General features: G+C 35.8%; 2 protein-coding genes across 6 annotated transcripts in view; one reads left to right on the plus strand and one right to left on the minus strand.

Moving 5' to 3' along the window:
* The window catches only part of LOC105193122 (calmodulin-like protein 4), a 95,151-nt gene that overhangs the window by 6,942 nt on the left and 62,071 nt on the right, over positions 1-26,138 (minus strand). For 2 of the 4 annotated variants that reach the window (XM_039458878.1, XM_039458879.1), the window contains exons 2-4: positions 912-1,097; positions 274-405; positions 7-189 (exon numbers count right to left, since the gene is read on the minus strand). In XM_039458878.1, the coding sequence (XP_039314812.1) occupies positions 7-189; positions 274-405; positions 912-1,097 (501 nt within the window). Of the gene's footprint in view, positions 1-6; positions 190-273; positions 406-679; positions 711-911; positions 1,174-26,138 lie in introns of those variants that run through there. The other 2 variants (XM_039458880.1, XM_011157464.3) reach the window with 2 other exon arrangements.
* The window catches only part of LOC105193142 (disintegrin and metalloproteinase domain-containing protein 10), a 73,189-nt gene continuing 53,553 nt past the window's right edge, over positions 6,503-26,138 (plus strand). The window contains exons 1-2 of one of the 2 annotated variants that reach the window (XM_039458869.1): positions 6,503-7,230; positions 21,587-22,379. In XM_039458869.1, coding sequence (XP_039314803.1) covers positions 22,049-22,379 — 331 coding nt within the window. In that variant the 5' untranslated portion in view covers positions 6,503-7,230; positions 21,587-22,048. Of the gene's footprint in view, positions 7,231-21,586; positions 22,380-26,138 lie in introns of those variants that run through there. The other variant, XM_026138221.2, reaches the window with a different exon arrangement.

Genomic DNA, 26,138 nt, shown 5'->3' on the forward strand with positions numbered 1-26,138 from the left:
CTTTACCTTCTTTGCTGCTCAATTGTTCTCCCCAGTGAAGCAACATATGCGCTAGCTGTCGCGCTGGAATAGTGCCACTGTGAGAGGTATCGGCAGCTTGAAAGGCTTTGATTACCTCTTTTGGTAGATCCTCCGCACGAGTCTGAAAGTGCATGACTTCCAGAAAGTCAGCAAAAGACATCTTTCCACCTAGAATCAATGTAAAAGATATTTTCCTATTTTGTAGTTTTTTTTTCTTTTAGTGAAAGCTGAATTTTGTGGAACATCCGTTACCTTTGTCCTTCATGTACTTGTTCAATTCCGCAATGGTCGGGCTCAGCCCCAGAGATCTCATAATTATAGTGAGCTCATCAAGTGTGCGAATCTGACCACTTCGAGCAAATAGATAGAAGCACTCTCGGAACTCTAAAAATAATAAAATTAATAAATTTAGACATCAATTTATTAAAATCATATAAAATTTATTAAAAAAAAATAAATTTCAGATCATTTGTTTCATTTATTTTAACAGAGAGGTCAAAAAACCGGATAAGAGCCAACCCAAGTTTTTAGTGTGTAACAATACAATTATTTATTAATTAATAACAAGCTTCAAACGCTTCAACCCATGATTTGGGTCATTCTCAGAATTATTTCAAGTACGAGGTAGTGGTAATCTTACAACTCGTTCTCAACGTACCGTCTATATCCTCTTCTCTGAAGTAACGTGCCTGCAATAATTACGTACCGGATGAAATACGAAGAGTAAAGCATGTATGCATATTAAGCAAGTTCATTGTGCAAGAGAAAGAAATCAAACAAAACCGCATGTGAAACACGAAGAAAATAAGATCGAGTCCCGGAATCGAGACAATACGACGTTTTAAATAGATTTCGGAATTGTTGCCATAATTATAAGATTTTAGAATTACCATGATCGATCGGTCTTATGGTAATCGCGTCCTTCCTTCGGATATCGAATTCTGTCGCAGTTTTGACACAACAGGTGTTTGACGCGAACGTAACCTCACCCGTTCTCCAGGTTCCCCTTTCGTCGCCCGTACAAGAGCGACATCGTTCGTCAGGGGAGACTACTAGATTTTCTGGATGTGCATAACCTGTGCAAGAGAATGGTTGGGTCAATTAACGCTCCTGTCGTCGAAATATAATTTTAGATTGCATGACTTATTAATGGAAGTCCGTGCAGCAATTTTCAAATGTCGTAAAGGTACAATAATGTAATTTCTTTACGTGCAATAGAGCTTTATTGTTTTCAAAGGTATTTTTACTTCAACTTAAAAAAAAAAACCAAGTCAAAGAACGATATCATCGATTTAAACGTATGCAATTTCTCGGAGTTTCTTGAGCTTTTTTGGAAGTGGCGTAAATTTATCGGAATCGCTATAATTTTTTTTAAAAGTAAATAAGTTATTTATTCCAATTACTTAATTGTTTAATTTAAACGAATAATTTTATAATTCAAAGGAAGTACTGACAGAAATGTAAGAATTAAATAATTTAGTTGTTCTAGTTTCAAAAATATATTTCTTTTATTTAAAAAAAGATTTACGTTGCATAACCAAATTATTTCTTCAATTCTAATAAAAGGAACAATAAAAAAATTTCTTTCAATCTAAGAAACATTCTTTTAATCTTATAGCAGTGCACAAATTTGATTCAAAAAAATATTTTTTAACTTGAAGAAACTTTTCTCTGAGCGAAGAAATAATTTAATTGCTTTTCAAAAATACTATTATTTTATAAAAAAAAAATTGCGTTATGTGTGTGTGTGTGTGTGTGTGCGTGCGCGCGCGCGCGCGCGCACGCAACCAAATTATTTTGTTAACTTTAATGAAAGAAACAACCAGCAAATTTCTTTCAATCCAAAAAACTTTTCTTTGACCGAATAGCAATTCACAAATTTCTTCGATTCAAACAAATCTTTTTTATTCGAAGAAACTTTTCTCTGTCTGAAGAGTCGGAGAGGAGAGAAGGTCGTTTGAAGAAAGATAAGGTTTTATCCAAAGAGCAATCCAGGGTTATATCAGGGGAAAAAAGTTAAATGTCGCAAGATAGCGAAGATTTTTTTCTTGCACATCTTGAAAGTAACATTGTATAATTGTTTGTTTGTGTCTTGATTATTTTTTGTGCAATGCGTCCTCTCGATGACTGTTTTTGACTTTTGAGATAACATATACATATAATTCGATTTCTAATTATATGAATCTTGGCCAGTTTGTTAAAACAGATTTTAAAAGTTGATTTTAAAAGCTGATTTTAAGAGGACTAAGCCAAGATTCGACAAAATGTTTGTGAATTAATAAATAGACGAAACAGTTTTGTGAAAACTATGGTGAAATTAAGACGATTTATAATTTGCGCCTGATTGTTGGATAGAATCTTCGATTTTTCACGTTGTATATGTTCATTGTATTTTAATATACATATATTATATAGTATACACATACATATACATTCAACTCAAAATTAAAGCATCACTTATTTTGCAATCCGAAAATAGGCAAATTAGAAGAAAGTGTAACTTCGCCAAAAATGATTACAATAAAATTATTCAAAAAGCATTCTACAGCTTCTATAACAGAAGTCTTTACTTTTTGAATGAGTATTTTAGAAAATGATATATTATTTATTCATAAAACTGCACGAATGTAAATAGAGATGCGTTAAATCTCAAAGGTTTCATGGCATGAATTAAAAATTGCACGCAAATGTAGTTTACAGCTTTCGAAAACATAAATCTTATCTTTAATTTTTGTGCACTCGTAGAACATCGTGCAATTTTTTGCATCAAGTTATGCAACATTAAATAAAAGAGGACAAGTTTTGCTTCAATAAATTCGATGAAAAAATCTCTGTACGAGTATTTAAATTAAAAATAAAGATTCACATTTTCAAACGCTGTAAATTGCATCTTATATATGCGATGTTTAATTCATGGAACTTCGTAAGGTTTTCTAATTCTATAAACAGTTATTAGAATTTATCATTCAATATCCTTTCTTTTTTACTTACCTTTTATCAATTTATTTTATAGTTAACTCCTTCCTCATTCATCATAAAGAAAAAAATTTAATTTAAAATCATGAGAGGCGCACAATTCACATGTACGATAAAAGTACTTTATTTCTCGATTTCATCGAATCGATTGGCAATAGAATTTTATGGCGGATTCATTTATTTAATAGAAAATTTTTGAATAATCGCAATACCAATTATTTTCTTATAACTTTTCCAGCGTAAAATGTACTATTAAAAAAACTTGAATATATTATCTTTTATAATCACTTTTCAATATATCTAATGTATATACATATAATTTTTCATTTATCGGTAATACATAAAATAATATTTATCACATTTCTTTAGCTCATACATTAAGTGATGAAATGATTATTGAAATAACTTATTCAAAATTGCAGAAAACAATAAACGATGAATGTATGATATCAATATTGAAACGTACTTAGAACTGGATTAAAAGTATAATTTAATTAAGATATATAATGGGAAAATAAATAATAAAATAGATTGTATTTATTTAACAGCCGTGCGAGAGAGTTCCGTATTTTTCATCTGTGTAATAATCGGACGTCGAACAATTCAATTTTCATAACTGAGATGAGATGCGATGAGATGCGATAGACGGAAGCATGTAACAGGTAATTATTTCCTAACTTGATAACGAACATTCTTACAACAATTCGCCTAGGTGATAAGGTCGGGAAAGGGCGATTAATCAAGCGGGGCGTTAGCAACTTTTCGGGGAATAAATTCCGCGCTAATTGCGACTAATGCGATCGGTCGGGCCGCTATCGGACTCGGTGCGGAGAAAAAAGCGCCGCGCGTTGGCAGCGCGAGAAGAATGGCGCGAACGGAACAATGATCCGGTAATCGTCGTCCCTTCCGGCGGCGATTGTATTAGAATTTATTTCGAATATGTGCCGGCGGCCGTGCGTCCGCTGGTGGCTATTGATTAACGCTCCTCGCCTCCGCGCCTCGTTAAAAAGGTTTTCGCCATCAATCTCGGTGCCTTTTATGAGGCCGACGCGATTACTCTCCTTCCCGGAGGATTTCGCCTCTCCCCCTGTCTTTCCCCGAAAGACGAAACAATTTTTTCGCCTCCCCGGGAAAATGACTCGACGATTCGCGACGCTATACTCACGTTACTCTGTGACGTCAAAGGAAACACGAGAGACGCGACGCCGCGACGCGGAATGTCGACCACGCTCGAACGTCGCGCGATACGATTGCGAATTAATGGCGCGGCTCGATTTCGCGATCGAAAATGCGGACGATTATACGCTTTACTCGCAAGAGATCGCGAACGTTCTCGTTTTTTTTTTATCTGCCATTGACGTTTTCGTATCTTCGTACATATCCGAGTATCTCGTTAACTGCGCCTCAATTTAAATACCATGATGGAAATAATTGTACAAAATTTTACATTTAAGAAATGCTACCAAAATCTATGTGAAAGTGCTTGGATTGGAGCGCCTTTATTAATTTTTGTAATTAAATACATGTTTTTGAGAAGAAATAAATATTGGTGTTAAAAAATAAATATTTCTACAAAAAAGACTAATAAGAAATGGTATAATATAAAGACTCGAAACTAAAATAAAAAAATTGATAAAACAAAAGGATTAATAAAAAAAGTCTAAAGCGCGGTTGAAGGAGCGCATACATATACACAACATTAAATGAACTAATAATTAAACTGAAAAAATATAATTATTGTAAATACTAGATAAAAGACACAAATTTTACAAATTTCTATTGTGAGTGGAACTTTGTATATACTCATAGAAGTCTTTTTTTCGCCGGAGTAAGCTATTTAGAAATGCAGTGTAGAATGTTAAAGTTTGACGTAGTTTCACCGAGAAACGACGTACTACCAAAATACAAAAATTTACAAAAATTTCGAAAATGTGTTCCAATTTTAGCATCTTCATTCTTTAAGTGTAGAATTTTGTGGAATTTCTCTCTGACAGGGGGTATCCGCGTGGTTGTGAGGCTTGAAATGAAATTGGCAACAAGAGTTTCGCATCTCGCTTCGACATTTCACTTGCACGTCGAAATTCGGTACAGCTCTCACTTCCGATACTCTAATTGTTGCATGTCTGTAAACGGACGTCTCATCGATTAATAGCTGTGAGCAACGAGCCTCGGTAAAAGATGCAATTCCCGCGTTATTCTGTAAACAGGTGGGAAATGCGATCGTAGCGGCAGTCAGTAGTATCCATCCTCGATAGTTATGAACAGTTAGGCGCTCTCTCTCTCTCTTTCGGGGAAGGGTTAACAATCGTTAGGAGCGAGCGCGGACTCTCGCACAGCGCAACCCGCGGAAACTAATTGGATATCGCGGGCTCGTCCTTTGCAGCATACCGTTTCCATAATTAAATTGCTCGCGGCCTCGGCGCCGCCGCATGTCGATAATCAAACTAATCCACGGCGCAACATTCCCGGGGTAATGGTTTCGCGCCGACGACGGGGGAGGGCGAGAGGGAGGATTCTGCCATCACCCTCTCTCCCTTCCTCTTGCCGTCGTTGCCGCCACCGCCGCCGCCGCCGCCCTTTTGTCACCGTCCTCGTCGCCTTCGCGCGTTTCCTTTTGTTTCATTGATAGATTGTTCTCCTCCCGTAAGAAAGGTATACGTGCACTCGCCGGCGCGTTTCGGTTATACGAGGCAGTAGAAGCAATATACCGAACGACAGATACGAAAATATATAGCGCGACAGGAAGGGGAGGGGGGAGGACGGCAGCGGTTCAAAATAGATGTAGATCTATGGGGTAGATGGAAGAGAGGAAGGAGACAGAGAGAGAGAGAGAGAGAGAAAGAGAGAGGGAGGAAGGAATTGAGCGAGTAGTGAGAGAGAGAGAGGAAGCGGGATATCGGTCGTAAAGGACGCGAGGAAGAGAAAGTTCGCGGAAGGACGACATGTTAGCGCGCGCGCATGTCTCTCGTCCTGTCCGCGCTCTGTTGCTCCGATCCTCCTCCTCCACCTTTTCCTCTAGCACGCCGGCACACGGAGGCGACCGAACGGGAGAGAGATAGGGTGGGCGACGCGTTCGCCGACGGCCGCGAGATAGGAACGGACGGAAGGAAGGGCTCGGGGGAAGAGAGAACGCGAGGGGGTTGAATAAGTCCGTTCCGCGCGTGGTGGGAAGCGACTCGGTGCGCGAGACAGCAGGAAGGAAAGAGAGGGAGAGGGAGGGAGAGAGAGAGAGAGAATGAGGGGGGGGGGAGAGGGAGGGAGGGAGAGGGAGAGAGACACATTCGTTCCGGAGTGCGTAATAAAAATATATTTTAACATGAAATTAAATCGCTCACCTTCACCCGTAATCGAAAACGGAGCATCGAGGCACAAGCCCTTTAATCACGTTAAACCTTTAAAAATAATATTGTCAGACTATGCCGAGAGAGAGGAGGAGGATGAGGAAGGAACGACGGTGTGAGAAGGAGAGCGAAGGACAGCGAGAGAAAGGGACGAAGGAGGAGAGAGAAGACAGCGCCGCGCGTGGAGTAGACGGGGTGGACGGGGTAACGGGGAAGGTCGCGCGGGATTGGGCGCGAGAGGGGGCTATATAGCTGGGTCGAACGCGCGCGCGGATTGGTGGGGGAAGTCGTTGGCCTCGGGAGTCGGGAGTCTTCGTCCGCGAGCGGAGCGATCTCGCCAGTGCGTTGCGGAACGCGCTTTCCGTCGGCGTCTCGTCGGTATCGTCCGTGCGTACGTGCGTACGTGCGTGTGTGTATCGTGCGCGCTCGCGTTCGCGCGTGGATATACCTGTCGTTTTCGCGTGTCGCGAGCGTCGTGCCTCGCGGCCGACGCACGGGCTCCGAATCGAAAGGAAGCGACGGCGTCGGAGGAACGGTCTGTTCCGCTTCCTCTTTTCACAAATTTCTTTCTCCCTCTCTGACACGTGTGTGTGAGCGCGCGTGTGTGTCAAGTGTGTGCGCGTGTCTGTGCGTACATGTATTCCGTATGCCCGGTGTATAAGCGGGCGGCGGCGGCGGCGGCGGCGGCGGCGGCGGCGGCGGTGGCGGCGGCGGCATCGTCGTCACGCGGCGATGAACGCCGATGACATACGGGGCTCCGACCCAACTTCTTCGCAGAGTCGAGAGGCGCGCGTCGACGAACGGCCAGCGGGATCCTCCGCGGCGGCGAGCACGCTCGCGGTTTGCTAGCGGCACCAGGACTCGCGGAGCGACGACGAGCTGCTGTGTCTCGGTGAGTGTCTCCGGACGCGCAGGGCAGGCGCGCGCGCTGCCCTGCGATGATATATATACGTTGCGACGAGTGCGCGCGGGTACCGGGGAGACGTTCGCGGCGGTGCCGCGTGTCCTTTGACGAAATCTTCAAGTTGTCGAGCGAATCGCGTCCGCGTCGCGGCGTCCGAATTCAAAGAGAGGTGGCGCCATTTTCCGCGAAGCGCGTTTGAATCGCCGCACGTTTTTGGCACCGATCGTTGCGCGCGCGTCGACTTAAACTCCGAGTTGTAATTGATAATTGAGAAAGGTAAGCGCTTCGCTCCTCGTGTCACTTGCCCTTGAAACCGAGTTCGCGCGAAGTACGCGCTAACGCGCAGCGTCTCGCGCGATCGTCCGTCGGTGTCGAAATAACCGCCATTTTCGTCGGCGCGGGCCGTCGAAAGGATACTCGGCAATGACGAGGGCATCTCGTCTCCGCCTGCATACATATGACTGTGCCGAACGTGTTTCGTCACGTTCGAACGTTCACGCCGCCTCCCTTCCCCGCTCGTTCCTTTCGCAGAATGAAAGGAACGTGATTTAGCGGGTCGTGGTCGTGGATCTCTCGCGAAGCGAGCCGCGTGAAGTTGGCTGCGGAGCGCGGTCGCGACGTGACGAATCTGGACGTAACTTGTCACGACGTGTCCCGTACCCGTCAAATAGCCGCGCAATCGCAATTTCCGATGCCGCTGACAATTTGAATAGAGGAGAGTAATTTGAGAAGAATAATTCGAGGATTTCTTAAATCAGACAAGCCGAAAAAGTTAAACTTTTGGAAAACAAATAGGATCTCTCGTCTTCAAATAATTCATTGCACGTGGTAATTTTTCTTCAGACATATAGCGAGTATAAAAACGAAGTTGTAGGTTTTAATTATTAATTTGAAAACATATTTTTAAAAGAAATAAACTTGAATTTGTTTTATTCTTGTGGAAATTTTATATTTATTACTTGTTTACTTTATATTTTACATTTACTTTTTTATAATATTAATAATGATAAAAGGTGAAAACGGAAATACTATTTAAAATACAACTTAATTTGATTTTATTCATAAAAATTTACAAGTTTTCCTTAACAAAAATATTTTTTGAAATTTCTTTTTGTTTAAATATGTTAATTTTTCCCCGTACATATAACATTGGTACACGACCAAAAATTTAGAACAAATATTTTGAGAAATTTATTCAAAAAGATATCTCTGGACTTGTATTTTCTTGTCGAAAATTATATATTTAATATCTATTTATATTTTCCGTTTTTTATTTGAGTCTGATTCTCATCGAAACAAAATTATTTATAATGTGACGCTACTAATAGAAAACAATACTGGTTGGCACTATAACCCAGATTTTGATAAAGATAGATTGTTGGGTTCTCGTAGGAAATTTTTCAACTATATTTAACGTAACAAAGGAATTTGTAGTTTAAGAGGACGTAAAAGAAATCACGCCTTTGCGTCTGTTTTATAAAATTTTAATTTATATTCAAAGTCTGTGAAGAAATATCATTACGTCACAATGAGAGACGGAATCACACGAATGATCATAATGACCTTGCATGCAGAATCAACATGAATCTCGCGATCATTTAATCGTTAATCAGCCACGGACGCTATACGCTTTATTATATGGTAAAAAAACTATTTTAATATAAAACAAAACTTGTATGTTTAAAGCAAACGATGATTTTTATTGTACTATGAAAAATAGATAAATTATAAAAAAAGATACAGGTAATATAACTATGTACTTAATTATTGAAATTTTTAAAGAATTATTATACGAATCGTTATTATACGATCGTAGAGCGTTTTATATTGACGTAATTGAGAAATTAATTGTAAAAGTCTCGCGATTTTTTTTAATATTTTTGTGTTTTTAATTCTTTTTTTTTTTGTTGAAGCTTGATGAGTCCTCTAGACATACGCGATAAAAATATCTTTAGACGTGGATAATTAATAAAAAAAGCCGTCAAAGATTTTTCTTTGAGCCATGCGTAAACTCGCTCGCGTTTGTGTTTGGATACGCCAAACAATCTATATGGATTACACGCGTCTTTTAGAGTACTCGCAATGGCGAAGGACGAGTTAGCTCTGCCCCATTTCTTTGATTTGAATCGTGCCCAGAAAACGCGCTAAACGTCGGGAAATATTTGCGACAGAAATTGGCCATCGAGGCTCTCGAGTAAAGCTCCGCCGCAAAACCAAAGAGGAAGTCCAGATACGATCGATATTTCGTATTTCTGTACAAAGAAAAAATCAAGGTTGCCTTAACAGAATAATAATGCTATTTTTCGCCTATCCGTACATCTGGTTCGATTGGATCAGATCTGGCCATTGTAGATCTGGCGAGATAAACTTTTATCCAATTAGATTTTATTCTATCTAAATTTCAGATCTGGTTGTATCTGTATTTTATCAAATTAGACATAATCAGATCTACTCTATTTTTTCCCCGGGCACGTATATTGGCAAGAGGAAAAAAGAGTAACTTTACTAAATTTTTCAATTAGATTACATTTCTTTAGTTCAAGTATTTAAACACATATTTGACTGAAATAAAATACTTGAACTTTAGTTTACGAAATTATGTGTAACTTAATTACATGTATATTTAACTTCAATACTTTGAACTGAAGAAATTTGATCAAGTTGAAAAACGTAATTAAGTTAATAACTTTTTTTCGAGGGGGAATTCACAACCCAAAATTTTGTACACCAATGCCGATTTTTGGCATTGCTGTAAAACACTGCCGACATTTTTGTACACTGCCGACAATGCTTATTGTTAGTCAATGCCTACAATGCCGTCAATCCTATATTAAAATTAAGGCAATGCCATGCAATTATGAACACTACCGCGTGCCCATTATCATACGCCAATGCCTGCACAAGAATTCTAAAGCTTTCCCGAAGTATTCAAAAATTTTTGTGCTCAACCCCATGATCGAAAAACCGACTCTGAAGTGAGCTCACCACTACCCAACCACTGACGACAATGCCGTCAATATTATAGGTCACTGCTTACTTTTTTCGGCAGTCCACTGCCGAAATTTTGTACACCAATGCCGGCTGTGAATTTCCCCTCGGTTAATAACTTTTTTTCTTAGTCGTAACAGAGTTATGGGAACCATAGCATGTACTCTGGAAACAATCCATATGGTTGCCCCAATCTTTATGAGTGTAGTTTCTATATAGTCACAACCGTATTCTAACTGTAATATAACCGTATTATCAGATGATGAGCTATCAGAAAAGTAATAGAATTTATTCACATGTTCACTTAGCAGCGAATTGATGGCAGAAACTCTATACGTAATTTAGCAGTTTGACGCAAATTGGTAGCAAAAATCGAGCAGAATCTATCGCCAATTAGCCATTAGATTAGCTTAGGTTGTATCGACTGTGCTGGAGTTTAATGCGGACGCAGATGCTGCTAATCTGCTGGCATACTATGCGCATTTCGCTGACAAGGATATAAACAACACAAGAAGGGTTACAATAACACACATTTTATTTTATGTGTGAAAACTCTTCGCGAGTTACTGCTGTTGTCTATTCTATTACTGTAATGGAACTGAACTTTGTGTCGCAGAGAAAGAAAAAAAAATTCTTGTTTCGAGAATATCCTTATTTTCGAAATGTTGAATATTGAAAAGAGATTACATAGTAACAAATAATCACAATTTACATACATGAAGAAATTTTGGATAGTTTCATAAAAGAAATATATATACTCTCATTATTCAATAATAATTTTCATGAATTGAGAAGAAAAAGTATCGGATAGAAAATAATTCTTCAAATCAAGAATGAGAATTTTTTATTATGTATTATTATTATCAAAAGAATCATATTGCTCTCTTTAGAGGGCTGTTATAATATTAAAATAAAAGTACGATATTTTACTGGAATTTAATATTATCCAGTTTTTTAAAGAAGATTAAATTATATATATAAGCAAAAGATTATCATATTTCATATATAAGCAAAAATAGAATTTCTTGTTTATATACACAGAAAGCAAAGTAGTATTAAATCAATAATCCATTGTTTCATATACAGGGTGATTATTAATGATTGGAACAACGATTTACCATAAAAGATGACTTATCGACTGCACTCCATGTAATTTATATGGAGTGAAGTCAGAAAATCATCCCTAATGGTAAATAGTTGTTTCAACCATTAATAATTACCGTATAAAATTTCCTTGAAAGAATTTGATAATCTTAAACAGACATAATTTGTTCACATGAAGAAATATTGTTGAAATTATGTCTTTAAGATTACCAAATTCTTTCATTCAAGATTTTATATTCTTGCTTATATATTATGAAACAATGAATTGTTGACTTGATACTAATTTTTTTCTATGTATTCAATGTAATAGCAGTTTAAATTCACGTATATTTCTTTTCCAAACATAAAGAATATTTGTTACAATCGCAGTAATTTTTTCAGTGTATACTATCCAAGAAAAGCGGAATGTTTTATTATGTTACGTCCAAAGAGTCACTGATCGCGATATTTTGAGATAATAGTAGGATAATAGTAACCTGTCAAAATGTACCCGTCAGATAAAACAACAGAGCTTTATTATCCCGCGGATCTGTCGAGGATTAAAATAAAATGAAACAGCCGTGGGAATTAAATGGTGTTCAAAACTAACAGCGGTTGGGTTTTTGAAATCGTTCGGGAATTATGATATGCGTATCAGGAACGAGGAAATAGCAATTAGCGATTTAAAAGCGCTTGCCGATGCGCCGCGCCGGTTGATATAGAGCGCGACACTCGGTATCAATTTTGTGTGCCGCGCCGTCCCGAGATAATTCCCGAGTGTGATTTAATATAAAGATTGTCCCTTCTTTCGCGTCAGACCTTTCAGTTCTAATTAGACACGGTGCGGAAGGTGGGATTGTTTCGAATTTCTAATTTTGCTTCTCGAACTAAATGTGAAACTGGGCTAGAAATTCATAATACATATGGAAATCCCAATGCATCACGCAGCACACGCGAATAACATTATAAACGTCAACACTATTATTTGGATATTCGGATATGGTTTAATATGCTGAAAGGGATTTCTGAAATATATATCGAATGTTACGTCGACCGTAGTCGTTACGGGCCGAAGAAAAATGCGCGAGCACGCAACATAAAATATTAAAAGGATTTATGAATTATACATTGTAAGATTGTTCCTAACTATAAAATAAGCGTCTCTTACAAACGGATGGATGTTAACGCGTTGTCTGAATGTAATTTACATCGCTTACTTCTGGCGCAAAGTGTTTCTGGTAAAAACATTGCCACAGAAATTTTATAAAAACTTTGAAATAAAACTTCTCCCCGCAACCACAGAAAAGATTTCTAGATTTAATTCTATTACGAACACTTTTATGTATCATAAAATAAGATTGACATAGTAATTGTAATTACTGTTATATTTTTAAATACGGAAAAATTTTTAAATCTAGAATAAAGCGATTTTAACGCTTAATCTCACAGATTTGTTCAGGCAGATTTTGATTAGACAATTTGTGATGAATCTCATAATGAGGAAAATGAGGAAAATTTGAAGAATTTTTTTTCTGATAAAATATCTTGAAGAGAGTTGCTTGTTTCGTAAGTACCTCGTTTTATAATCAAAAGATCCGTAAGGACTTACGCTTTAAGCAAAAACTGCTGAGCAGTGTTGCCAGGACAAAAAACATCTCGTACAGTAATAAAAATGTACTAGATTGAATCAAAATGTATTAAAAATTTATGTCTAGCCCTTTTATTTGGAATTTATGCTTTCTGCATTTAAATGATAGTACGCATTTAATATTACATGCTTTTTAACTATGTGATACAAAATTTATTGAAAATAATAGTAATGTAAATGTGTTTTAATTGCACAACGCACACACATACGTATATGAATATATAAGTTTACATACATGTGAGTAATACATAGTTTAAAAGACTAAAAGATTTTTATAACTTCTTAAAATTAAATTTTTCTTATAATTAAAAAACAATAGTTTACGAAAATTTAGTAAATAATAAATTTAAAAATGGTAACTCAATAAACTCAAATAAAATAAATTAAAAATATATAATGCCAACAAAAAGCAAAAATACAAGATATTCGCGTGCTGAATTTACATTAATATATTCTACAGAAAAACTACTTACAGTGTAGAAGTTTCGGTCTCAGGATTTGGCTCATTCTGAGTATAATAAAATATTTATCGACGGTATTAACTGTGAGTCGAGTTCCAAACAAAGACTTGAACTAATTCTCATATAATAAAATAATTATCAGCAAAATGAGTGGATTGCATTACATGCATAATAAATTTAAAGCTTATAATATATAATCTATAAAACATTTATCTACCATATTTATTAAAATCGAGGAAACTCTAACAAACATAATAGGATTTTAGTGCTCAATAATATTTCTTATGCAATTTTTGATATATTTTCTTATTGAGCATTAAAATCGTGCTATGAATGTTCGATGGTCTCCTCTCGATTTTAATTGTGTGTTATATTGCCTGTAATTGATTGCTTTCGCATTTAGATCATACATTATTACATTTTTCCAATATCATACATGAATTGTACCACATATTGAAAATGTACCAAATTTGATACAATTGTACCGAGTTTGACAATACTGCTGCTGAGTCTTTGCGAATTATAATGCATCGTTTGCAAATTTTTTTACGAGAGAGCGTTTGGTCGTATAGTTTGATCGTATTTTCTATCAACAATATTTCGAACTACATTGTTGTGGTTAATCATATTGTGCGTTACAACATCGAGCAAATTTTTATTCTAAATGTAGGAATGTAAATTGAAATTTATGTGTTATTCTCTTGTGTCAAAATAATAAATCAGTCTCATTTCATTCGACGGAAATAAATAGGAATTATAAAGCTCTTAATACTGCATTATTTTTCTATTGCACAAGATGCAATCAGAGTGCGTCAAGAATATTTTTAGTCTTATTATTAGAAATCTTTTTTGAAAGGGCGAGATTCAATCCGATAATTTCACTAAAACTGCGCAAAACATAATAAGGAAAATAAATGATTCCAGATTGGTTTTGCACGTTTCCAAATATTTCAGGCTTTTATGAGATTAAATTTTGGAAATTACCAGAGCATTGTCATTGTTAGACCATTTTCGCGTAATGCCATAATGCAACGTACTAAAATTACACATCTCGAAGTCTCGCCACACATAAATCAGAACAATTAGCGACAAACAGTCAAGGGTATTCCATAAAGGTATTTCGAATGGGAAAGAGATTTGCGTTGCAAGGTAGAATTAGACCATATTTTATGGCTATTGTTGATCGAGATTTATAGATAGTACAAACGGAAGAGATCAATCAATCGTTTAAAGCTGATTCTGTTGGAAATAAATACATATGACACGTAAATATGGAAATACGTAAATATTATAATTAAATGTTTCTATGATTAAATATTTTGTCTCTTGGAAATTATATGTTACGTTTCAAATATTGAGATATCAATTTTTCGCTTTCTTGGTATATTAATTAAATTAACTTTATTTTATTTGGAGGGTAAAAATGATTTCGAATTTTTTGTATGCAATGTAATAATGCATACTGCACTAAAGAGAAGATTTTTTTTTATGCAATGTAATTATGCATACTGCATTAAAAAAAAAGTTTAGTGATATAATTAAGCTTTGGTGAAATAATTTCAGAAAAACGTTTGATTAATGTAACCAAATATTTAGTAATATTTAATAATTTTATTAATAGTAACCAAATATAATAATAGTATACAATCGGTTACTAAACGGTTACTAAATTGTTAGTAAATATTTAGTTATATTATTAAATATTAAGTGAACATTTAATTGAAATTATTTCGCCAAATCTTAGTAACTATTATCTAGAGTTAATTATTATTATCAAATTAAAAATGCAAAGAAAGGTGGCTAGTACGAACCAAGCGCGGTAATTGCAGTGCGCGAAAAATAAATCAAAATTTAAAGAATCCTATTTTAAAATTGGCACGTTATTCAATTTGAAGCTTCTAATTTGAAGTCTGTTTTCCGCATTTCCGATTGGTTGTAAATTTATTAATTTAATAATTATTTAATTATTTAATTAACATAAATACAATAATTGCATAAATGATTAATTAAAACATGAGTATAATAATTGCATAAATGGTTAATATAATTATTTTATCAAATAATTGTATAATTATTTAATTAATTTAAATATTAAATTTGTAAAAGAATCGCTATGGAAAAATCAAAGTGCTTTGTTATGTTTTAATTTAAAATAAAAAAGAATATATGTATAATATGTTTATTACATTCTTTTTAAAGAAATGCTTTGAATTTTGATTTATTTCCGTGCACCAACTACCATGCTTGACTCGTACCAGTCGCCTTTCGTTTCACTTTTATTGTCAATTTCCGTGATCCCGTTAAATTACATCTTATTCTTTTTCTTCAATGTACGAAAATACGTTTCGTGAGTGGACGAATTTGAAGGCGGCGTAAAATTCTCATCGCGATTCTAAGGAAGGCTCGATTGTCGTGCCGGGTCGACTCCTTCGTAATTATTCTATTCGTCCGGGCTCTATCTCTCCGGCTTGGACATTACGCAAAACGTGTTTCACTGGCGCGCGCGTTGCGAGGTAACGGTTCAGCGAGACGCGCTCGACGGAAAATTGTCCGATCGTGTTTGCCGGTGATGGCGAACGACGACGACGCTTACGACACGCTTAATCCCGTCTCGGTGTCGGTTCCTCGTCTGTCGATATCCCTGGACTATTTCGGTGACGTATCACTACGATGAGAGATCCCAGTCAGATCCTGATATATAATAGATGGAGCGTCAAGCGTGGCGTGCGTTAATAAATGATAAGCCGGTAGATGCGCGCTCGTGTTTGATGTCTCGCGAGGTGCCGAGGTCGGATCTCATATTCTATTGTGGTGGCCCTGGCTTGTGAGAAAATTCCGAGAGTTTTGTATGCTAATTGCAAGATTCATCTATTCTCTTAAGAAAAATATCTGGTCTCGTGCCCACGCGGATGAATCAGTCGAAGTTAACGCAACGGAGGAACGGGTTTTCTTCGACTCAAGGGGAATTCATTGGAATTCTCACTTGATGGAAAAAATTGTCAGAAAAACGAAGGTTCTTCTTTCACAGAGGTGATCATCTGTATTTAGAGATGAGAGAAGTAGAAATTGGCTGTGCAATATAAACTTCACTAATAGCTAAAGCAAATTAATGGAGTTTAAGTGAATTTTACATTTTTATGCTGATATTTCTTATGAACACATTACTTTTTATTACTAATATTTATTTATTATTGTCAATAGTACATTTATTGTAAAATATAATTATTATATTTATTATAAATATGCAGCACTTCTAAATAGAAAACTAAGAATATTTAATCCTCTGTCTGTCATAATCATATTTTTATTTCCTTCGTCAGATGTGCGAGCTTTTTGTCTAGCCCAAATTTTTATTACTGTTCTGGGCTTTTAAAAAATTTGACCTTTTATGATATACGTTATTACATTCACAGAAGATTCGAGAACTGTTCTTAATAACTGATTTAAAAATAAAGTTAATTTAATGAATACTGAGAAAATGGAATTAGTATCTAAAAACTAAATATCTTATCACATATTGTATAATTTCAAAAAGATAAAATATTTAATCCGAAATATTTAATCATAGAAATATTTAATGAGTAACAATTCATTTATTTAGCATCTTATGTATATTTATTTTCAACGGAAAATTTTCTGGAAAATTCAGGATTACTTTTCAACCTCTTTATTACATTCAGGATTGGTCGGAAAATCCAGTGGGTGGATAAAAACCATGGTAAATTCCGTTTTTATCTTTCAATACTTTCCAATAGAATAAACCGTCAAAAACTGTAAAAATGACTATCTTGTAACGCTAAAATACATTCGTGTTACTTTATACAAAAAGATATTTATATAAAACGAACTATTAATATAGAAATTTTATAATGATAATCTTTTTTCATTCAAGTTAATATGTAATGTACTTTTCTAAAACAGAAATTTTGCAGATATAAAATGTCATTAAATATTTTATATTAATTTTTAGTTTAATAAGAAAATAACACAAATGTAATAAAATTAAAATTTTTTATTATTATAAATCTGATCTGTGTTTATTATTTAACATTTTATAACACAAAGCTAATTTATTTATACAATGTATGTATGTTGAAGTAAAAATAATGAAAATTCCAGATTTCAATTTGTTTTCAATGAATATAACATTTTTTTCCTAGTTTTACTGTGCCCGCTGTATGTATTACGTATAGCGGGCTATACAAAGATTTTACTTCTTTATAAATTATAACTTTATTAATGATGCGGGCAATCTTCTTGTCATTTATCTCTTTCTCATGCTCATCAACCATTTGAGGATAAAAATGTCGATTGCGAATAAAAGTTTCTAAACACTTTAATTGACTACTTTAGCTTGTTCTATAATAAGGAATTGTTGAGATTTGCATGAACCTTCACAATTTTGTAATCATTTCCTTGTCTTTGAACAATAATTTCTGTAATATTTTTGGATTTCTAAAAAAAAGTATTTGTTAAGTTTCTGATATTTTTTATTTAAAAAATGTTTTTGCCAATTAAATTCAAATAGTGTGAAGCACAATATGAAAAAGCTTTCTATATTTTTTATTGCTTTTAATAGGAAAGACTAGTTTGCGCAGGATTTTTTTGGAGAATATTGGTAAAAATCGATTTTTACTGTTGGCATAGACTTTATTAAAAAAATATGGAATTTTGCCAACTCTGATTACTTTATCAAATAGTTTTTTAATTCCAATGTTAAAACCTTTATTTAATAAAAATTAAAATTTGTAAGTGAAACTTTGCTCATGCCAAAGAAACCTAGATTGGAGATGGAGGGTTACGTTTATTATTTTTATAAAAGTGTGTATAAATGTTTGTGTCTTCACAATTTTAATTAATATTGTGTACAAATTATATTCAATCATTCTCTCTCTCTCTCTCTTTCTCTCTCTCTCTCTCTCTCTCTCTCTCTCATCTCTCAATACGGATGATTGTTTTGCAAAAACATCATTTGCATGAGTCACTTCCCTCTTCCCTCTTACTTTTAGTGACTCGTCTCGAAATGATCATCAAATGTGAGCCGTGTAAATTCGCCGTTTCGTCGTGCCAGGACTTGCGAAATGCGAGTAATGGCTTTCGCCGCGCCAGGTCATTCTTCCGCCTGCACGGACGAGGCGCGATAAAGCTCCTCCTCGCACGAACATCGCGTCGACATTCCATTTTCGGAATGTAGTGTCTATCCCGCTCGGGGACCGCCTCTACACAGTGTACCGGGAAAGTGTATCCGACCGCAGTTCTCTCCAGTAGCACCCCACGTAATTTATTTCGGCAACGAACTTTAGAGTCCCCTGAAATATTGCGTCCTACCTACCTAATTGTGAACTTTACATCGGCTCGAAAAAGAGAACGTACGACGTGCGAGAAAATGAACAAGATCTCATTTTTGACAAAGCTTCCATTCTCGGAAACTCACCTTTGCCGATTCAGGTTAAATTAACGTTCGAGGAAAGTTATCAACGGAACATTGACATTTTGAAGTTTGTATAAATTTGCTTGCAACTCAAATTCAGCCCCTCCCCCAACTTTTCCTCCTTATACTTTTTTTTATTAATTATCGCAATTACTTTATAAACATTACAGCCATTATATATTAAAAAATAAGAGAACATTTCAGTCTTTTATTAATGTATTTTTTTCATTATAGTTCATTTGTACACTGAAAGAAACATTATTAAATTTTAATAAATATTTATGCGAATAGTACTAATAAAATATCTTTAAAAATAAATATATGTTTACATTTATTGAATGTAAATATATATTTATTTAATACAGGGACTACTAATGTAATTTAAGTGTCATTTTTTTATAGAGTAAATAATTATGTACTTTAATTAAATATTTCATTAGTTACTAATCGAATAAATACTTATTAAAATTAAGAAATTTTTTCTTTCAGTGTATCTTTATTACCTACAATATAATTTGGGATTAATTTCGAGTCTCACTTTTCGGTTTCTTCGTCACGCTTGGAGATGAAGTCCCAAGCGAAATATTCCAAAGGATCCGCTAGCTGGTGATGTCCGTTGTTCATTGCTCACGAGCTTAAGCGTAAACATGATTTATTCGCGGATTATGCGTCGCGTCATCCTGGAAAAACGTATTATCGCTCCGGTGATGTCGAGCTTGCGCACCGACGCGACGCGACGCCGTCGTCGCGATGCATGCACTTTTATTTGCCCATTAGAGCGTGCGTTCCTTGACGTTGCACGCCAGGTCGGGATATGCTAAAGTTTATATATATTTAGAATTTACACCTACATGTCGTCCTTTCCCGAGAATGCATCCTGTCTATTATTTCGTTTTGCTCTCTCGCGCGAGTACGGGAATGTGCGAAGGCGAACCCGTTCCTTTTCGACGTCAGAGTAACCCTTCATGGAAAAAAATATATAAATCCTTTTTCGCACGTCGAAACACTGTACACGTTTAGTGCATTGTCGAGTCAACATAACAACTTGAAAATAGAAATGGTAGTTATACATTTCTGTTATATTGTAATAAAAATTCGTAATTTTTCTCAATGCCCTATAATTTTCCAGTTATTACTTTTGCGCTTTGTGCACATATTTTTACAAAATATTATGTTTTATATTTTTAAAGTTCTGCTTCGAACATTATTATTATTCAGCTCGTGAAAAAAATGCATATTTTTTCGTGAGCTATATATCGTATCGTAAAAAAAAAATGACGATAGAAATGTAGGTACCGGTCGTGTCCGTTACTAATTGTATTTCTCGACGAGTGAAGTCAACATTTCCAGAGAAATAAAGCAGTTTCGTTTGTCGAGTATTAACAATACGAAAGTCGCTCTCGTGCTAGTCGCGCGTTTTATTTGCATGTTTTAGAACTTTTTCCATGAAAAATGCAAACTGTTTGCTCGCTACAAAACTGATGTATTTCACGAGCATTTTTAATCGTCGCTGTGCATTAATAATCTCGTGTACATTGTTATACGTACCAAATTCCCATGACCAATTTTGCAGCGATATTGGAATTAGATTCTACTATTAGAAATGGTTAAAGTAAAATCGAACTGTTTACTATTTAATTAACGAGTAAATTAGCAAGGAGTGAAGTCTCACAAAAAGAAATATCGGAAAAATTTGTTTTTGTACGTAAATTATGTTTTTGAACGTTTCATATTTTGTGAATAGTGTTTACGTTATTTATATAAAATTATCTAGATAATCCATCTAGATAAAGAAATAGCTTTATCTCATCTTTAACTATATTATTATAATGTATATTGTTTTCATGTTTATCTTATATAAAAGAAGGGATGTTTTTTTTCAAATTATTTAAGATAACGTGAATATTAACGACTCTGAAGTATTGTACAATTACGTAGTTTGCAAGTTACGTAATAGGAAATTTTGTATCTTTACATTTTTTTTACAATCATTTAAATAATGATTTTACAAATAAGCTAATAAATAATATTATTAAGCCTTCATTAAATCATTTTCTTATTAGATTAAAAAATTTGTGTCGAATGTAAAAATAAATAAATAATAAATATTGTCTATAACTGCAAGAAAAAATTATTTAATTAAAATGATTTCTTTTATTTACATAGATATTTCAATTAAGAAATTTTTAACATTACTGCGAGTAAATGAGCTATTAGGATTCACCGAGTGAATAATTTTTTTGTGTTAAGTAAAATTTGTTTGCTTTAAGATACTCTTTTTCTCTCAGCGTATGTCTAGATTATTTTTAAAGATTCTTATTTAACGTAACACATGAGAGTTGCATGTGCAATCTCCCTTGTGCAGTCCCCGTTGCACACTGTACTATTAACGTGCCACATTATACAAGACCGCTCGCGCGAACAATTCTCTAGCCGCAATTGCCGAGTCGACGACATTCTATCTCGGTTGCCCCTTTGCCCCCCTGCTCCTCCGGCTCAAACTTTTACAGTTTACAAGTTTACTTTTACGAGGTAAACACCCGACCAGCCCTATCGCTTCCTCCTTGTGCATGAGCACGAGCGCGCGAGTAATTTTGTAGCGCGGCAAGTTTCGCGGTCGCGAGGGCGCCGCTTTAATCTAACCCAGCCTCTCTGATTTTCACGCGAAATGAAATAATGTTGCGTATTCTTGGCACTTGCGACCAATTTTTCATTGCACACTCTTGTCAACAGGATCGATCGACAGGCGGAGAGCGGCGCTCGGAGGTGGTGAACGTCGAAGAGGAAAGAGGACGACGTGGAGGAGTCGATCCGCCGTCGAAGGTAAAGCGAGGTGGAACCGGCTGAAAAAGAGAAGAAGAAAAAAAGAGGAAGGCTGAAAGCGAAGAGGAGACGCGGCGGTGGCGGTGGTGGAGGTGGTGGAGACGGCAGAGGGGTCGAAAGGTTGAGCGACCTACGGACCAAGACGAGGAGGAGGTGGCGGAGAGAAAGGGGCGGCGGAGAGAGGGCAGGACGGACGGGAGGAGGAAGAGGAGGAGGAGGAGGAGAAGGAGGAGGAGGAGAGGGAGAACGACCGGAGAAGAAGGACGGAGAAATGATCTTGGTAGGTGACTGGCAAAGTGCTGCGGTGGTCGACTCCTCGACGAAAGGCAGATAGCGCCATTAGTCGTTACCGGGGCACGAAACATCGGGCCCATGCGCGTTGCGGCCCTGGCCGTGGGCGAAGAAGGGGAGGAGGAGGAAGAGGAGGAGGAGGAGGAGGAGGAGGAGGAGGAGGAGGACGAGGAGGAGGACGAGGAGGAGGACGAGGAAGAGGCGAAGGCGACGGAGGGCCGTGCGGGGTGCCGCCACAACGGGGCCCGCGGGCCCGCGATGCTCTCCGCGTCTACCGCGACAGTGGGGGGCAGGAGTCAATGGTCCATCACGACGTGTCCGATTTTCTTTGTGCTGTTGCTGCTGCTGCTGCCCGTATGGATTCTGACGGTCGCCGATGCGTCTCCCCTTCATCCCGCACCACCGCATAGAGGTGAGTCACATTTAACACTCTTTGTTGACTTTGTTAAAGCGAAGTCGACTCGATGGCCCAAAGTTCGTGTGCTCGATCTGACAAGTGCCTTCGAATCGAGGACACGAATTGAGGATCGAATTGAGGATCACGTTGGGAGAAATAAAATTTTCACATGTCAAATGTCCACTTTCACGTATAATTATTTAATTTTCTGATGTGACACAAAAAGAGATTATTTTTCTGAGAATTATTAGTAAAGGATAATAGAATATTAATAAGCATTTATATTTTTTGTGCATTATTATTTTCGTAGTATTATTTCGGGAACGGTGCTAACATATATTTCGTAGTATTATTTCGGGAACGGTGCTAACAATAATTCAGAAAACTTATCCGGTAAACATTTTTGCAATCACATATCTCTCGTCATTCAAATATTTTTAATATTAATGCTATTAAATACTTGAATCATAACGTTTAATGCTTTTTATATCGATATTACCAATATATTTTTATTTTTAAGTTTTGATTTTAAGGACAGAATTAAAATCGACGCGTGCTTGTTTATGTTTTTCTCATAAATTCAATATTCTAACCACAAAGCTCACTTTACACGATCTATAATTCGCGAAAATTATAAACAGAATTTAAAATAAAGTTCTATTTATATTTTTATATCAAATTATGTATAGAATATTTAATCGTTTTGTTCTTTGACATAGTTGGGCTCTTAAAAAATATAACGAGGGTTATAAGAAATACACTGTCTAAATTCTTTGGAGTGGAATTCCACTCTAAAAGAATGAAAATTCAGCCAGTCTTGAAAAAGAGTGGCTAAATTTTCATTGTTTTAGAGTTTGTACTCTTTTAAATGAAATTCCACTCCAAAGAATTTAGAGAGTATGTAAATATAATAAAAATATATAATGGAGAAATCTTTAATAATAATGTCAGTTTCAATAATCTTCACAATTGTAGTAATATCCGCTACTCTCTAAAATCTTTGGAGTGGAATCCCACTCTAAAAGTGTGAAAATCCTGCCAGTCTTGATAAAGAGTGGCAGAATTTTCACATTTTTAGAGTGAAATTCCACTCTTTTAGATGAAATTCCACTCCAAAAAATTTAGAGAGTAGAAAAAAAATTTTGTAAATGTAAAAGATATATTCGGAGTGAGTTAGAATATTTAAATTTACATTTATAAGTTTAGTTATTCAAGTATATATTGCTGTCTTCTAATATTGGTAGAAAGCAAAATATACTTGGATAACTAAAAATTCGTTATCAAGAGCCGCGGTCGTGTCTCGCGCCAAAGTGAATGTAACATACTTAACATGATACATAACGAACTTTTAATCAAGGATCCTTTAAAGAGAGAGAGAGAGAGTGAGTGTATAAATATTTGTAGATTACATAAAAAACAATTTGGAGAAATTTTATTTATTTATTTTAGTTGAGAAAGAATCTTTTGTTATCCATTGATACGAGCATGTTTATTTTTACAATTGTAAGTTGTAGTTTATGTCATTTATAATTCACTCACGGGTATTTATACACTTCGTATATTTCACGCGTCTTATTTATTCACATATTTTTTATATAAAATTACAAATAGAATTCTATCGTAAATTACAGATCGTGTAAAGTGCACTTCATATGTTAAATATATCTAATGAAAAATCGTTGAATTTGGTTTAATAAAGTTTGAATTGAAAAAATATTGATTTATTTGGACTCGTATGTGTCGACGTGAGTCTCGGAATATATACATACGATGTATATCGAAATACCGCTCCGTTCGATTCAATGTCCCGAAGGGGTTCGCACGTTGACGATGGCCGCAAAGTCCGATACTCACCTTTGTCCAAACGTGTTCCTTTTGTGTCCCGATCGCTCGATCGGTAGTATTTACGTAAACAATAGTACGCGCGACCCTAAACGCTGCTCTAATTGTAATCTGAGCACGTGAAACAAAACTGCGCTTCCCGTCGTCCCATTGATCGTCCAGGCCATTTACTCCGAAAATCGCTTAAGTTACGCGTTCAACGTCCGCTCGTTAAAATACAAATGTGCCGCGCAATATGTAGTCTCGAATCTTACATTCTTTAAATTCATCCGGTTAATACGAAAGTTAAGAAGATTAGAATTGCTGGATACAGATCGTGAGAAAAGCAAAGATTTATAATAATGAATAGTATAAAAAATTATTAAGTTGAATGATGGATAACGATATTTTTTTTTATTTCCTTGACTTTCGCTCTCTCGAGGAACAATAATTAGATATCTTGAGGCGGAAAGAAAAGATATAGGTAATTGGATCCGAACGTGACTGGATTGAATCCGAGAGTTTTCGCTTGCCGACTGGCCGTTAAGAGGAAAGGTCATGTAACGGGTAAAAAAAATTAAATTTTTTTTTACGAAATTCGAAAAATTAACGTAGTTGTATAGATATACGGGTGCCGATCGTCGAGTAGATAAAACGTCGAACGCGTGATGCATCTTCTCTTAGGTTCCGAATTCAGTTAGAATTTCTGATTAATTTTTTTGTACCCTTTACAGAGACGTCTATAATGGCACATGCAGAACGCAAACGAAAGTTTTATTCTAATTTGACGGTATGGCGTTTGGCCCTTGAGCATCTCAATTGCGGCTTCAAAACAATCAAAATCGCCGCTTTTATCGTTCCTGGCTTTTTAATAAAAATTACAGCTCTATTTTACAAATAAAGCACAATATGAATATTGTTATTGGTCAGCAGTACAAAATATTTGCTGATCAATACGACGTACAATAGTTACGAAGGCGGGAGCGCCGCAGCTCAAGCAGTACTAAAGAGGCACGATCGGTTCGTTGAGAATAGAATGCCTTACAAGAATTCTATGAAGAAACAGAAGGTATACCTTATGGGCCTTGGCATAGTAAGTTAGCTACAAGTATCCGAAAATTCACTCAGAAAAAAATTGTATTTAAATCGTTGAAATTGTTTCTTTAACTTGTTTTTTTTTAAGTTGAAGTTAAAATACCTTCACGGAAAATAAAAATTTATTTAATTTTAAGAAATGACGTTATTAGAAGTAAGTTTAAAAGTAAATAAATTATTTGTTCAAATTATTTGATTAATTTAAATAAATAATATTGGTTAGCTATCCAAAATTTTAAATGCGTCTAATATTTAAAGATATATAATAATAATTTTTTAAATCTTTAGTTAGATAATAAAATATACTAAAAGTTTCAAAAAGATTCAATACATTTTTCACAATAAATTTCCGAATATTGGTGAATATTTAACTGTTCACATGACCCTTTTCTCTCAAGTCTCACCTATTTATACTTCATTCGCCTATCTAATAGCATTGCGCTGTGATTACAATTAATAAAATTATACGGTGGATAAATAAAATTTCATTTTTTACATGCTGAAATATTCACTGAAATTTCCCCATTTTTCGAGTAAAACAATGATTTTATTTTTAAACTCTTCGAGCGCGTGCCGTTTACAATATGTATTTTCTGGTATCGGCGGACCGTTTTCGCACATATAAAAATATTGGGACGCTATTAAATTTGCTATACTGAAATCGAGCGGCGGAACTGACAGTCAATGTGTGTGCAGTCTCTCGGTAAAGTGGATGCGAAACAAGTGCACTCCGGGTGCTGCGCTCGTCCGAGATCTGAAAACGCGTCTCTGAGGAGCTCTCTCGGTCGAGTGGTCGTGGTGAATGCTCGAGCGTTCGTTTCCTCTTAAAATTTCCGTGATCCTTTCACCCTAAAATAC

The sequence above is a fragment of the Solenopsis invicta genome, chromosome 16 (genome assembly GCF_016802725.1).
Source record: "Solenopsis invicta isolate M01_SB chromosome 16, UNIL_Sinv_3.0, whole genome shotgun sequence".
Lineage (NCBI taxonomy): Eukaryota > Metazoa > Arthropoda > Insecta > Hymenoptera > Formicidae > Solenopsis > Solenopsis invicta.